Source organism: Phoca vitulina, unplaced genomic scaffold (genome assembly GCF_004348235.1).
Source record: "Phoca vitulina isolate PV1807 unplaced genomic scaffold, GSC_HSeal_1.0 scaffold8, whole genome shotgun sequence".
NCBI lineage: Eukaryota > Metazoa > Chordata > Mammalia > Carnivora > Phocidae > Phoca > Phoca vitulina.
In genome coordinates, this window is record NW_022589711.1 from 29602348 (window position 1) to 29616204 (window position 13857).

A 13857-nucleotide genomic window follows, 5' to 3' on the forward strand; every position below is an offset into this window, starting at 1 on the left:
TCTTTTTTTTTTTTTTTTTTTTTAATTTTATTTATTTATTTGACAGAGAGAGACATAGTGAGAGCAGGAACACAAGCAGGCGGAGTAGGAGAGGGAGAAGCAGGCTTCCCGCGTAGCAGGGAGCCCGATATGGGACTCGATCCCAGGACCCTGGGATCATGACCCGAGCCGAAGGCAGACGCTTAACGACTGAGCCACCCAGGCGCCCCAGTACCATACTCTCTTGATCACTACCGCATTGTAATATAGCTTGAAGTCCAGAATTCTGATGCCTCCAACTTTGCTTTTCTTTTTCAAGATTGCTTTGGCTATTTGGGTCTCCTGTGGTTCCATACAAATTTTAGGATTGTTTGTTCTAGCTCTGTGAAAATTGCTGGTGGTATTTTGATAGGGATTGCATTAAATGTGTATATGGCTTTGGGTAGTACAGGCTTTTTAACAACATTTGTTCTTTCCATCTGTGAGCATGGAATGTTTTTCCATTTCTTTGTATCATCTTCAATTTCTTTTGTAAATGTTCTATAGTTTTTAGAGTACAGATCTCTTACCTCTTTGGTTAGGTCTCCTGGATTTTGGTATATTTGTAAATAGGATCGATTTCTTGATTTCTCTTTCTGTTGCTTCATTATTGGTGTGTCAAAATGCAACATATTTCTGCATGTTGATTTTGTTTCCTGCAATTTTGCTGAATTCTAGCAATTTTTTGGTGGAGTCTTTCAGGTTTTCTACATAAACTACCACGTCATCTGGAAATAGTGAAAATTTGACTTCTTCCTTGCCAATTTGGATGCCTTTTTTTTTGTTCTTTTTTTTCTGTTTTTGTCTGATTGCTGAGGCTAGGACGTCCAGTACTATGTTAAATAACAGTGGTGAGAGTGGACATCTCTGTTGTTCCTGATCGTAGAGGAAAAGTTCTCAGTTTTTCCCCATTAAGGATGGTATTACCTGTGGGTTTTTCATATATGTCCTTTATTACATTGATGTATGTTCCCTCTATCCCTAGTTTGTTGAGGGTTTTTATGAAGAATCGTTGTTGTACTTTGTCAAAAGCTTTGTCTGCATCTATTGAGAGGATCATATGGTTCTTATCCTTTCTTTTATTTTTATTAATGTGGTATATCACATTGATTGATTTGCAAATATTGAACCACCCTGGCAACCCAGGAATAAATCCCACTTGATCGTGGTGAATGATTGTTTTAATGTACGGTTGGATTTGACTTGCTAGTATTTTGTTGAGAATTTTTTTTTAATTTTTTTATTGTTATGTTAATCACCATACATTACATCATTAGTTTTTGATGTAGTGTTCCATCATTCATTGTTTGTGCATAACACCCAGTGCTCCATGCAGAATGTGCCCTCTTTAATACCCATCACCAGGCTAACCCATTCTCCCACCCCCCTCCCCTCTAGAACCCTCAGTTTGTTCTTCAGAGTCCATTGTCTCTCATGGTTCGTCTCCCCCTCCGATTTCCCCCCCTTCATTCTTCCCCTCCTGCTATCTTCTTCTTTTTTTTTTCTTAACATATAATGTATTATTTGTTTCAGAGGTACAGATCTGTGATTCAACAGTCTTGCACAATTCATAGCGCTCACCATAGCACATACCCTCCCCAGTGTCTATCACCCAGCCATCCCATCCCTCCCACCCCAACCCCCACTCCAGCAACCCTCAGTTTGTTTCCTGAGATTAAGAATTCCTCATATCAGTGAGGTCATATGATACATGTCTTTCTCTGATTGACTTATTTAGCTCAGCATAACACCCTCCAGTTCTATCCACGTCGTTGCAAATGGCAAGATCTCATTCCTTTTGATGGCTGCATAATATTCAAGCTGAGAAAAAGAGAGAGAAACAACTACTGGATCACGAGGGCAGAACTGTTGAGAATTTTTGTGTCTGTGTTCATCAGAGTTATTGGCCTGTAGTTCTCTTTTTTAGTGGAGTCTTTGTTTGGTTTTGGAATTAGGGTATGCTGGCCTCATAGAATGAGTTTGGAAGTTCTCCTTCCTTTTCTATTTTTTTGGAATAGTTTGTGAAGAATAGGTATTAACTCCTCTTTAAATGTTTGGTAGAATTCCCCTGGGAAGCCATCTGACCCTAGACTTTTGTTTGTTGGGAGACTTTGGTGACTGATTCAATTTCTTTGCTGGTTTTGGTCTGTTCAAACTTTCTATTTCTTCCTGTTTCTGTTTAGGTAGGTTATATATGTTTCTAGGAATTTATCCATTTCTTCCAGATTGTCCAATTTGGTGGCATGTATTCTTCATAATATTCTCTTATGATTGTTTGCATTTCTGTGGTGTTGGTTGTGATCTCTCCTCTTTCATTTGTAATTTTATTTACTTGAGTCCTTTCTCTTTTCTTTTTGAGAAGTCTGACTAGGGGTTTATCAATTTTATTAATTTTTTCAAAGAACCAGCTCCTGGTTTCATTTATCTGTTCTACTATGTTTTTTGTTTGCTTGTTTTTATATCACTTATTTCTGTTCTAATCTTTATTATTTCCCTTCTTCTCCTGGCTTTAGGCTTCATTTGTTGTTCTTTTTCTAGTTCCTTTAGGTGTAAGGTTATGCATATTTGAGATTTTTCTTGCTTTGAAGTAGGCCTATATTGCTATGTACTTCCTTCTTATGAACATTTTGCTGCACCCCAAAGGTTTCAGATCATTATGTTTTCATTTGTTTCCATGTATTTCTTTATTTGTCCTTTAATGTCTGGTTGACCCATTCAGTCTTTAGTAGGATGTTCTTTAACCTCCATGTATTTGTGTTCTTTCCAAATTTTTTCTTGTGGTTGACTTCAACTTTCATATCCTGATGGTCAGAAAATATGCATGGTATTATCTTAATCTTTTTGTACCTGTTGAGGCTTGATTTGTGACATAGTATGTGGTCTATTCTGGACCTAGTATGTGATCTCTGTCCCATGTGCACTTGAAAAGAATGTATTTTCTGCTGCTTTAAGATGAAATGTTCTGAATATATTTGTTAAGCCTGTCTGGTCCAGTGTGTCATTCACAGCCTTGTTTCCTTGTTGATTTTCTGCTTAGATGATCTGTCCATTGTGCTTAGATGATCTGTCCATTGGTATAAGTGGAGTTTTAAAGTCCCCTACTATTAATGCATTATTATCAATAAGTTCCTTTATGTTTGTTATTAATTGTTTAATATATTTGGGTGCTCCCACGTTGGGGGCATAACTATTTATAATTGTTAGATCTTCTTGTTAGATAGACCCCTTTATTATGATATAGTACCCTTCTTCATCTCTTGTTATAGACCTTGGTTTAAAATCTAGTTTGTTTGATATAAGAATTGCTGTTCCAGCTTTCTTTTGACATCCTTTTGCATGGGAGATATTTCTCTATCCCCTCACTTTCATCTGCAGGTGTCTTTAGGCCTAAAATGAGTCTCTTGTAGACAGCATATAGATGGGTCTTGTTTTTTTTATCCAATCTGACACTCTGTGTCTTTTGATTGGAGCAATTTAGTCCATCTACAATCAGAATAATGATTGACAGATATTAATTTAGTGCCATTTCATTACTTATTTTGTGGTTGTTTCTGGAGATTTTCTCTGTTCCTTTCTAGTCTTTATCACTTTTGGTCTTTCTTTCCCACTCAAAGAGTCCCCTTTAATATTTCTTGCAGGGCTGGTTCAGTGGTCTCGAACTCCTTTAGTTTTTGTTTGTCTGGGAAACTCTTTATCTCTCCTTCTATTCTGAATGATAGCCTTGCTGGATAGAGTATTCTTGGCTGCAGATTTTTTCCATTTAGTGCATTGAATACATCATGCCACTCTCTTCTGGCTGCTAAGTTTCTGTGGAGAGATCTGCTGCTAACCTTATTGGTCTTCCCCTGTAAGTTAGGGACTTCTTTTATCTTGTTGCTTTTAGGATTTTTCTTTATCTCTATATTTTGCAAATTTAACTACACTATGTCTCCATGTTGACCTGCATATGCTAATTTTGATGGGAGTTCTCTGCGCCTCCTGGATTTGGATGTCTGTTTTCTTCCCCAGATTAGGGAAGTTTTCGGCTACAACTACCTCAAATAAACCTTCTGCCCCCTTTTCAACCTCTTCTTCTGGGACCCCTATGATACAAATGTTATTATAGTTGATGGAGTCACTGAGTTCCCTGAGTCTACTTTCATGATCCAAGATTTTTCTTTCCCTCTTTTGTCTTTACACTCCCAATTTTGATATGCCTCAAATCCTTTGTAGCCATGGTCCTGCACTATATCTCAATCTTCATCACTTCACTGTATCTTCTACAGTCCTGTTCTGTTTTCCAGATTCCTCCTTTAGACTACTACTTACATGCCTATTCATTTACGGTCACTACCTTACTTTTGTTTTCTAGCAAACACCTATTCATTCTTTAAATCCCAGCAGTAGCATCAATTCCTACCAGACACTTCCCAGTCTCATGCATCTGTAAGCTACCAGTGATCACATCATATGTAATTTTTATGTTTTTATAGTCTTAATTGTTTGATGTCATTATAAATAGATCAAAAGCCATGCTGTTTTCAACTTTATAACTTTAGCACTTAGTACCAGCACAAAATAAATATTAACTAAACAAATGAATACATGAGTGGACAGAGGATAAATGGAGATGGGACAAAGAAAATTTGAATAGACTCTTGGTAATTATATAGTGGTATATATAGAATAGTGAGATATAATTCTTACCTGAATAGTTCAAGGCAATCATGGGTACCAGGTTAAGAAATTTTTATTTCAGTCTTCACATATCATTGTAATCTTCAAAACATTACTTCAGAAAACTGATTTAGAGGAAATATATATATATATATGCATAATATTTATATATTTATAAATTTATATATACATATGTATAAATATTTATATATTTGAAGAAGTGGAATGAGGGCACTGTCTAAAAGTTTGATGTTAGTGTTTCAGGTATAGGTTAGAGCCTGGACTATGGAAGTGTTAGTAGGAATAAAAGGGGAGAATCAGATGCAAAACACAGTATTAATCATTAAGACATGGTGACAGAGTGGATAAGAGAAAGCCAGAATACCTGGCAGAATGATTTACTAATGGACAGAGTAAAATTCAGAGAAAAAGTCAAGGATAACAGGAGAGCAAGAGATGGTTAATTTTGTTTGAGGCATGTTAGCTGGACATCCAGAAAGTTACTGTTAAAACTCAAATCTCTCTGATCTCAGTGTAGTTCTTCAGTTCTCTATTACAGAACAGAGCCTATTGAAAGGGGACACAGAGAAGGGAAGTTTTGAAATAAAGCAGGAAGTCAGACAGATTGTGATCCCTAGCTGTTCTGGTGTCAGCTTTGATTGAGTAGTCTCGCAGTGACATGCAACAGGCCAAAACAGTCAGCGAAGGGCCACATAAAAGAGAGAAGAAGGCATAGAAATGGAAGGCCAGTGGAGGATGAAAAACAGACTTTATTTATCTCCAGCTTTACTGGGAACTGCTAGTGAGGGAACTACCTCAGGGAAATTCAGAAAAACTAACAAGAAGTATATTAAACCAGTCACTGTTTAGCTTCAGAACATTCTGGGCAAATAGAGAGGCCCAAGCACGAAGAAAAGGCAACAAAGCAATCTATGTTTTTTCTGCATTTGAGTATTAAAAAGATACATAAATGATAGCAAGAGATAGGAAAAAAACCTCTGAATCTACCACTTATTTATTAGCTAATAACAAAATAAGTCTTCATAGATTATTTTTCTACTCTTATTCTATTATTCTTATTATCCAGCTATATAACAAGCTATATTAGAAAGTGGGTTATTTATAACTGCCAACACCCCTTCTTCTTATTTTCTGTTTGCTAGATATTGTCCTTTGTATCTAGCCTTCAATTTCTTTAGTGTTCTACTGTTAGTAGTAGCCTCTACTAAAGAATACCCTTTAGCCCTATTTTCTCCATAAAAGTGACCAAAATGGAATGAAAGTTTGCTCCAATGGACAGAACAGAATTACAATATATTTACAGTCCTGTTGATTGTTTTAAGGGTCTCCTTCAGTTCACGAAAAAGATTCATCTTTTTGAAAACTGATCTACTCTCCTGCATGCCAAAAACCTTGCTGGCATTGCTTAGCTCATGTCTCTTTTTATTTAATATAAGGTATTATTATGTAAGATGAGTGTAGGGGTGCCTAATAGTTTTAGCTACTATGCTAGCTGATCCAGTCTTTCCAAACCGTGGGGTTCATATAATATAGTTAAATGTCCTTATAATGAAATCATGCAGTGAGATTGTTCCTACTGGTCTTTTACACATAAAATAATTATGGTCATTCCTACCTCAGTTAAAGACATTTTGCTAAGAAGAAATTGGTTTTTAATGTAACAGGATTTCTTTGTAGTTTTCTCTAACCAAGATTAGTACTTGGTATAGCAAGTAGCTATTAACTTCAATCCCTCTATAAAAGGATACATTTAAGTAATTACCATTACTAGCTTCTTGAGAAAATTGTGTATAATTTAGTCATTTATATTGTATGTACAGAGTAATTTGGTACTTGATGAAAATGGTTAACTTGTGTCTGTGGCTCTTGCAGATCCTACTGAGCAAGTGACAATACAAGTGCTGCCATCAAAAAATGCCATCAAAGAAGGGGATAACATCACTCTTACGTGCTTGGGAAATGGTAACCCTCCTCCTGAGGAGTTTTTGTTTTACTTACCAGTAAGTGCTTAAGGATTATTACTTGAGCTAGACTACTATCATTTTGTCCTACTGTGTGGCAGCTGGCTGACATTAAGAATTATGTGTAGTTGTGCAGCTTATTCTTGGGGACAAGGGACACCTGTAAAATGTCCTTTGAAACGTTGTTTTTTTTCTTTGTTTTGGTCTGGTTTTTTTTTTTTTTTGCATCTACCAGTGATCTTGCCTTTTTTTCCTCAGTGTTAAGAGATTTCAGGGAAAAAGAGATAAAAAGCTGATCATAACCATGAGAGACTATGGACTCTGAGAAATAAACTGAGGGTTCTAGAGGGGAGGGGCGTGGGGGGATGGGTTAGCCTGGTGATGGGTATTAAAGAGGGCACGTACTGAATGGAGCACTGGGTGTTATACGCCAACAATGAATCATGGAACACTACATCAAAAACTAATGATGTAATGTATGGTGATTAACATAACATAATAAAAAAACAAGCTGATCATAGGAAACCATAATTACAAAAACTCTAGTTTTCATTATCTAGATAAGCTATAAGAATCTGTTCTTCAAAAACAGATAACGCTAAACTGAAGAATGATGACAGCAATGATGTAGATTCTAAATCTACCCACAGTGCCTTCCTGAATACATCTCTGACCCTCTGAAGTAGGATCGTTCTGTTGCACATTATATTTAGCTTGAGAGAATAAAGCTAGGGGCTATATCTTGCCATGGCATATGGTCTTGAAGGGCCAGCTCCTCAACTTTTATCAATATGATAGCTGAAAGGAATGATATATAGAGAAGATAATTTGGAACATTCCTCTAGGATGTGTTCTAGATATCATGGTAGTATGGAGTCAGACTAGGAGAGAGCTGTTGAGGACACTTGTTTGCTCTCCCAGAGCTCTTCCTAGGTTTGTGTATGACATAACCTTCCACTGAGAGAAGCCACATACAACCTTATATTGCATTTACTTAAGGGCTATCTTTACAAATGTCACCCACTACCTTTCTCAGCAGCATTTAAGAATATCATCTACTTAGAAGGCTCATTACTCAGAACTCAGAAGACTAATTAGTCAGAAGACTAATTACTCAGAAGACTAATACTCAGAAATATTACTCAGAAGACTAATATAGGTGATTTCTTTTAGACTTAAATGTTGATAGAAAACTTTGTTTCTCCCAATAAATAATAATATGTTCTTTGAACAGTATGTTCAAAAACATACTGTTTTTGTCTTATATGCAAATGAACTTCTGAAACTAATTATCTTTCTACCTTGGCTATCAGGGATGACAGCCAAATTTGTGTCTTAGCTTTACAACAATATCTGATGATTATGGTTTTTTGTTACTATATAGTTCATCTATATTCTTTCTATTCTTAGTTTATTAATTCTTTTCTTTTCTTTTTCTTCACTCTTTAAAAAAAAAAAATTCTCCTTGCCCCATTTCTTTCTCACTTCCTTCCCTTCCCTTCCCCCTTCCCTCCCTCGCTTCCCTCCTTTCTTTTTTTCCTCTCCTTTTTATTTGGATATGTAGCATGTTTTCTTTTAAGCTGCCTCAAATCTTTTTGATGAATAGAAGACATAAATATAAAATGAAATATTAGATTTTTTTTAAAAAATCTGCTTTAACTCTCAAATTCAAGCCTTGCTGTCAATAGAAAAGATGTCATCAATATCATGTTTATTAGCTCCTCAATTTCCTTAGAATCAAAATAGCAACATTTTTCCAGAAATCAGACAACACAAATTCTACTCCCATTTGTCCAATCATAGAAACACATTCCCTTTTTTTCTTACAAAAGAAAATGCTATTTTCATCAAGAAATACAACTCATCTCATTGTAGCTACCAGGTGTAATCATCTGACATTTTACCTCTATCAAAAGGGACAGCCTGAAGGAATAAGAAGCTCAAATACTTACACGTTGACAGATGTAAGGCGCAATGCAACAGGAGACTACAAATGCTCCCTGATAGACAAAAAAAGCATGATTGCTTCAACAACCATCACAGTTCACTGTAAGTCACCTTATTCTTCATTATCAACTTCACTTGAAAGGCCTCTAATAGTCTAACTTGGCTGTATTTTCAAATAAATTGCAACTATATTTTCCTTAAATAGCGTGGTTTCAATAGACTTACTGAAGTGCATCAAAGCAAACTCAGCTTTGGTCCAGATTTGCACTGCAATATTGAAATCTTAAGTGGATCTAATAAGCGCAAGTTTTGGCAGTGGTAAACTTCAATCTTCTTTCTAAATGTCTTCAGTTTGTGGTATCAACAAAATATTCATGTGGATCTTAAAGAAATTACTCATTTTATATTTTAAGAAAATATTTAGATATTCTCAAAGTTCACAAGGTTTGCACTTGGCCCAGAAAAAAGTGTAGATTAAGTATCTTTATTATTATTATTATTATTATTATTATTATTATTATTACAGAATAACATTAGCACCAAAACCTATAGTTACTATAGACTCAACTTTTGGAAGCAGCAGAGGTAGAGACCACTAAAAGCCATTTATTGGGCTCTGTATAGAAGAATAGAAAATTTCTGGGGGCACCTGGGTGGCTCAGATGGTTAAGCGTCTGTCTTCAGCTCAGGTCATGATCCCAGGGTCCTGGGATCGAGTCCTGCATCGGGCTCCCTGCTAGGCGGGGAGCCTGCTTCTCCCTCTGCCTCTGCCTCTCTCTCTGACTCTCATGAATAAATAAATAAAACTTTAAAAAAAAAAGAATAGAAAATTTCTGGAAACAGAAACTCTTCAAAATTACCCTAAACGTATTTATTAACTTTTATCCTGCTTTTGACCTCCAGATACTCCTGAAGTTATACTTTAGTGTGATAGGAAAAGAGATACATAAAAAAGAGCACTTTAAGTCCTTTGTTTTGTAATTTCTGACAGTCTATATTCTTGATATACCTGATGCATTATGGAAAGGGGGAACTAATTTGAACTGCTCCCCGGCGACACTAGAATTTACAGAGTGCTTTAGGCAAATGTCAGTGTTGCTTGGAGGTGTAGGCCAAACTTGCTAGTAAGTCCTTTGTACCCAGTAGCACCTCCTGACATCCTCCATTGCAATAAAGTTTCTCTAGACATGATGTGCTCTAATCCCATTAAGTATGAGGGGTTTCTTTGTTTCAAAATTGAAAGAGACTAGAAATTGTTCTGAGGAAATGGTTCTAAATCTCTCATTCTACCTATAATGCTTGGAAAACACATAGGATAGGAGCTAAAACTTTGAGGGAGATACAAGGAGATACATTGGGGAATAGAGTAAGCAGATGGTTGCTTTTGAGTGTCTGATGTTGGGAGCACACCCTGGGGAGCCCTATAAAAATAGAAGACTGTTAAGAAATGTTCACAGCCAGGCCATTTCTCTATTTGCACCATATTCATGTTGTATAGATCTGAGTGTGTCTGCCATCAGAAACTGGTTAGAGAGAAAGCAGTGATCTCTCAGGATAAAAACAATGCTACTTTTTCTCTGAGGACCAGTCAGTCCTGGCACCATTTATCCAGCCTGTTCCATGACCAAAAAAAAAAAAAAAAAAAAAGGAAGTGAGAGAATATAACCAGCAGATAGAATTTCCTGTGAAACAACTCTCTGATATCATTGTCCATGAGATCTGTGGGCCAGTAACCAATAATCCAGTGCTTAGAGATAGTATAGTAAGCTTAGGTTTAAGAGATGCAGCTACTCAGGACCCTAAAAGGAAAGTGCCCTTATTTGTATCACTTGTAGATCAGTCAGGGAGGGATAGTTGGCAGAGTAATAAGGCAAATGTGGTGCAGCCGCATTGTACCTCAGTGATCAGCTGTGATAAAGAAAAACAAAATTAAACAAAAGTATGTAACAGTTTAATTGGATTTCAGTGCACTTAATTGGATTTAAATGCTTTTTGGTTTTGAAAGGTAGACTATAACATTGGGCTTTAAGGCCTATATTTCTCTTTAAAAGCTGAAATAAGGATTACAAATAAATGAAGATTTTACTCTGAATTACATGAAACGAAAACATAAAAATCCTGTTTTTTGCCCATTTATCCTTGATTGCTTGTTTGTTGTCTGAAAACAAGATTTGTCTCCTTTCCATAGCTGACTAAAGGGAGTGTGGATAGAGAAGCACCAAGCCACGCTCGCACATGTTTGCAGAACAGACCCCTCATCAGGGCTGCCCGCCCACAGATCCATAGCTGCTGATGAAGCGTCTCCTATTCCTCTGCCAATTCGTGCACAGATAGACTCTTCATCAGAACTTCCAAAGTCCATCATCAGCCTTTAAAATCACTTCTTTTATCTTCTCACTGGCAAATTAACTGTCCAACTAACAAAAGCTTCTCACTCTCGCTGAATAGGGTTTTCATCTAAATGTAATCAATCCAGATTTTCTGAGGAAACTCCACTTTTCTATGTGATAATGCATATTTTAATATTAATGAGAAACTGTGAAAACATGCTTCTTTCCTTCACTCAGTAATTGTTTTCTAGAGCCTACCATGTGGCAGACACTGTGAATGCACAGTGACAACAAAAGGCACGGGTCCTACCTTCATGGTTCTTACAGTCTGACAGCAAAAACAGGTATTAAAAGTGATGTTGGCCGGCTATCAGCCCACTGCAGCTACAATATGTAAAGCCAAGGAGAAGCGCGGGGTGCAATAGGAGATCCCCACTGCCATGGAAAAGAGTCTCAACTCTTAGCGTGGCAGGCATAGTCCTTTATAGTCTGGCCTCCACTAATTATATAGGTTTATCATTCCTACCAGATTACTCACTACGGTGAAATCTGCCACACTCTGTCGGCAGTCTGCCTTTGTTTATGTGGCAGACGTTTTCCCTGTATCTCCATTTATCAAAGCCCTTCTCAACTGTCAGGGACCACAAGCAGATACTGCCTCATATACAAAGCCTTTATTCCTGCTTTGCAACCCATTTTGGCTCTGTTCTCTACACTCCCATAAGTCTTTGCTTCTACCTTTGTTTGTAGCCCTTTAGTTTTTCAACAAATACTAATTGAACTTCTAATCCGTAGCATGTATGCTAGTAGGTGCCGATCTCATGCTGCTGTGTATCAGTCACGTAGCTGACGGCATATTACCTCTACCTCAAAAGTTGTAAATTGTAAGCTTATATACTCATCTCTGTATCTCCCTCTGTCAGTGCTTGCAAATTAGTAGCTGCACAATAAATGTTTGTTCTATTAAATCAGATTTTCCTCATACAGATCAAACTGTGATAGTAAGATTTTTATAGAAATTACTTTCCGTCTGAAAGATTATACCTCCTTAGATGTGTTTATCCTGTTTTTAAAAAATGATGCCTGCCCACAGTGTGCGTAACAATAGATCTTATTTAAAATTTCAGCTGCATAAGACATGGAATTGCATTTAAAAAAAAAAAAATCTTACTACTATAGTCAGTTCTCTCTGAAGAAACAGACTACCTAATGGTTCTTCAGATTATCACCTGCTGTCTAAATATACTTAATTTTCTCCTGGCATGCCTTACCAACTCTTTTTATAATATTTACTTAATCATGATCTTTCTTTTCTTCCAGAAGTGATTTAAGAATTGTTTTTCTTAAGGTAATAGACCCCAGGGGAATACTTCTATGCAGTCAAAACATCAGTCATGTTAACTGCAAATAAATGCATAATCAGTTAGATTGACCATTTCCTTGTCCAAACTGGTCTCAAACCTGGCTTGAAAAAGTGGACTGATTACACTACAGTTCAGTTATTTTGGTCACATAAATCAGTTCTGAATTTTGAATACAGTTAGAAGGATTTTTTTTTTTTTTTTTGGTCTTTCATCTTTTCTTCTCCAAAATATTTTGACTGTCTTCCTTTCCTGGAGTTTGCATTTCAAGTAGATTTTGTGCTTCACAGATTTGGATTTGTCCTTAAACCCAAGTGGGGAAGTGACCAAGCAGATTGGCGATGCCTTGCCTGTGTCATGCACAATATCTGCTAGTAGGAATGCAACCGTGGTATGGATGAAAGTAAGTCATATTTCTTGGTAATATTACCAATTTTACACTGTTTGGAATGACTCCTTTTTGGCTCTTTTGCATTTACTATGACATCTAAATATGTATACTCATGGGTAATATGTTTATATACCCACACTCATGCTCTCTTTCTCTATATTATAATCATATAAATGATGTCACAATAAAATTTTAGAGGTACTCAACAACAGTATGGCATCCATAATTGATTGTCTGAAATTTACTTTGGGACATTGATTTATCTGTATCTACTAAGGAATTCTACACATACACACATGCTCACGGACACACACATGTTTATGGTTATATGCTGTAGAGCTTACCAATTTTCAGTGTGTTTTAACCCACATCATTCTCACATGACACTTAAAAGAACCCTATGAAATATGCAGGACATTTATTATTTCCCCATGTTATTCAGAAAGAAGTTGAGGTGAGAGAAATCAGAAAGCTCTTAAGTAGCAGAGTCAACTCAAACTCAGGTCTTATTGGGTTTAATAAACACTGTGCTCTGATTAGATAACTTTCAGCCTGAAACTGACCTTAAGTGTCTGAATGTGAGTTCATTGAATTCGTAGCACCTTTTCAGCCCTGGGCCATAGTGGAGCACCTGGAACACAGTGGAGCTTGGTCAGTATTTCCTGAGTGAATGCCTCTAATCTTGTAATTGTCTGGAATGTAAGCCATTACTGGGAACCCAGTCATTGTTGCCTTTTTAGAGTGAGATAGTAGGATTGTACTTGGTGATTTGAGACAAGGTTATCACCAAAGGGAAAGGTTGTAACTGTAATCCCACTACTCAAGTCCTCAGCTAGTATATCTAAACACCCAATGCACGTGTTGACGAAACACATACAAACCATTTCACAGGGGAGTTGACAAGAATTATCTTTATAAAAAATTGTGGAGAAATGTATTGTTAGAATTTCCTCTAGCTGAAAATATATATTATTTTGTATTGCTTTTTGATCACTTTTAACACTAGATCCTCTCTGACTTGCTTTCTTTCTTTTAAAGTGCAGTTTCTTATTTTATTCTCTTTTAACTGGAGCCTCATCACCCTTCTTGTTCACTCAGATAATTAAAATGTCACTTTGTAGACTGCATATTCACTACAATATATTTGTAGTAGTCCGTGGTAAAAGGGTTGG

The 13857-nt window shown here is 36.5% G+C and overlaps 1 protein-coding gene across 3 annotated transcripts in view; it reads left to right on the plus strand.

Moving 5' to 3' along the window:
• The window catches only part of ALCAM (activated leukocyte cell adhesion molecule), a 209857-nt gene that overhangs the window by 170423 nt on the left and 25577 nt on the right, over positions 1 to 13857 (plus strand). For all 3 annotated transcript variants that reach the window (XM_032406458.1, XM_032406457.1, XM_032406459.1), the window contains 3 exons: positions 6568 to 6695; positions 8573 to 8705; positions 12585 to 12697. In XM_032406458.1, coding sequence (XP_032262349.1) covers positions 6568 to 6695; positions 8573 to 8705; positions 12585 to 12697 — 374 coding nt within the window. The remainder of the gene's footprint in view (positions 1 to 6567; positions 6696 to 8572; positions 8706 to 12584; positions 12698 to 13857) is intronic.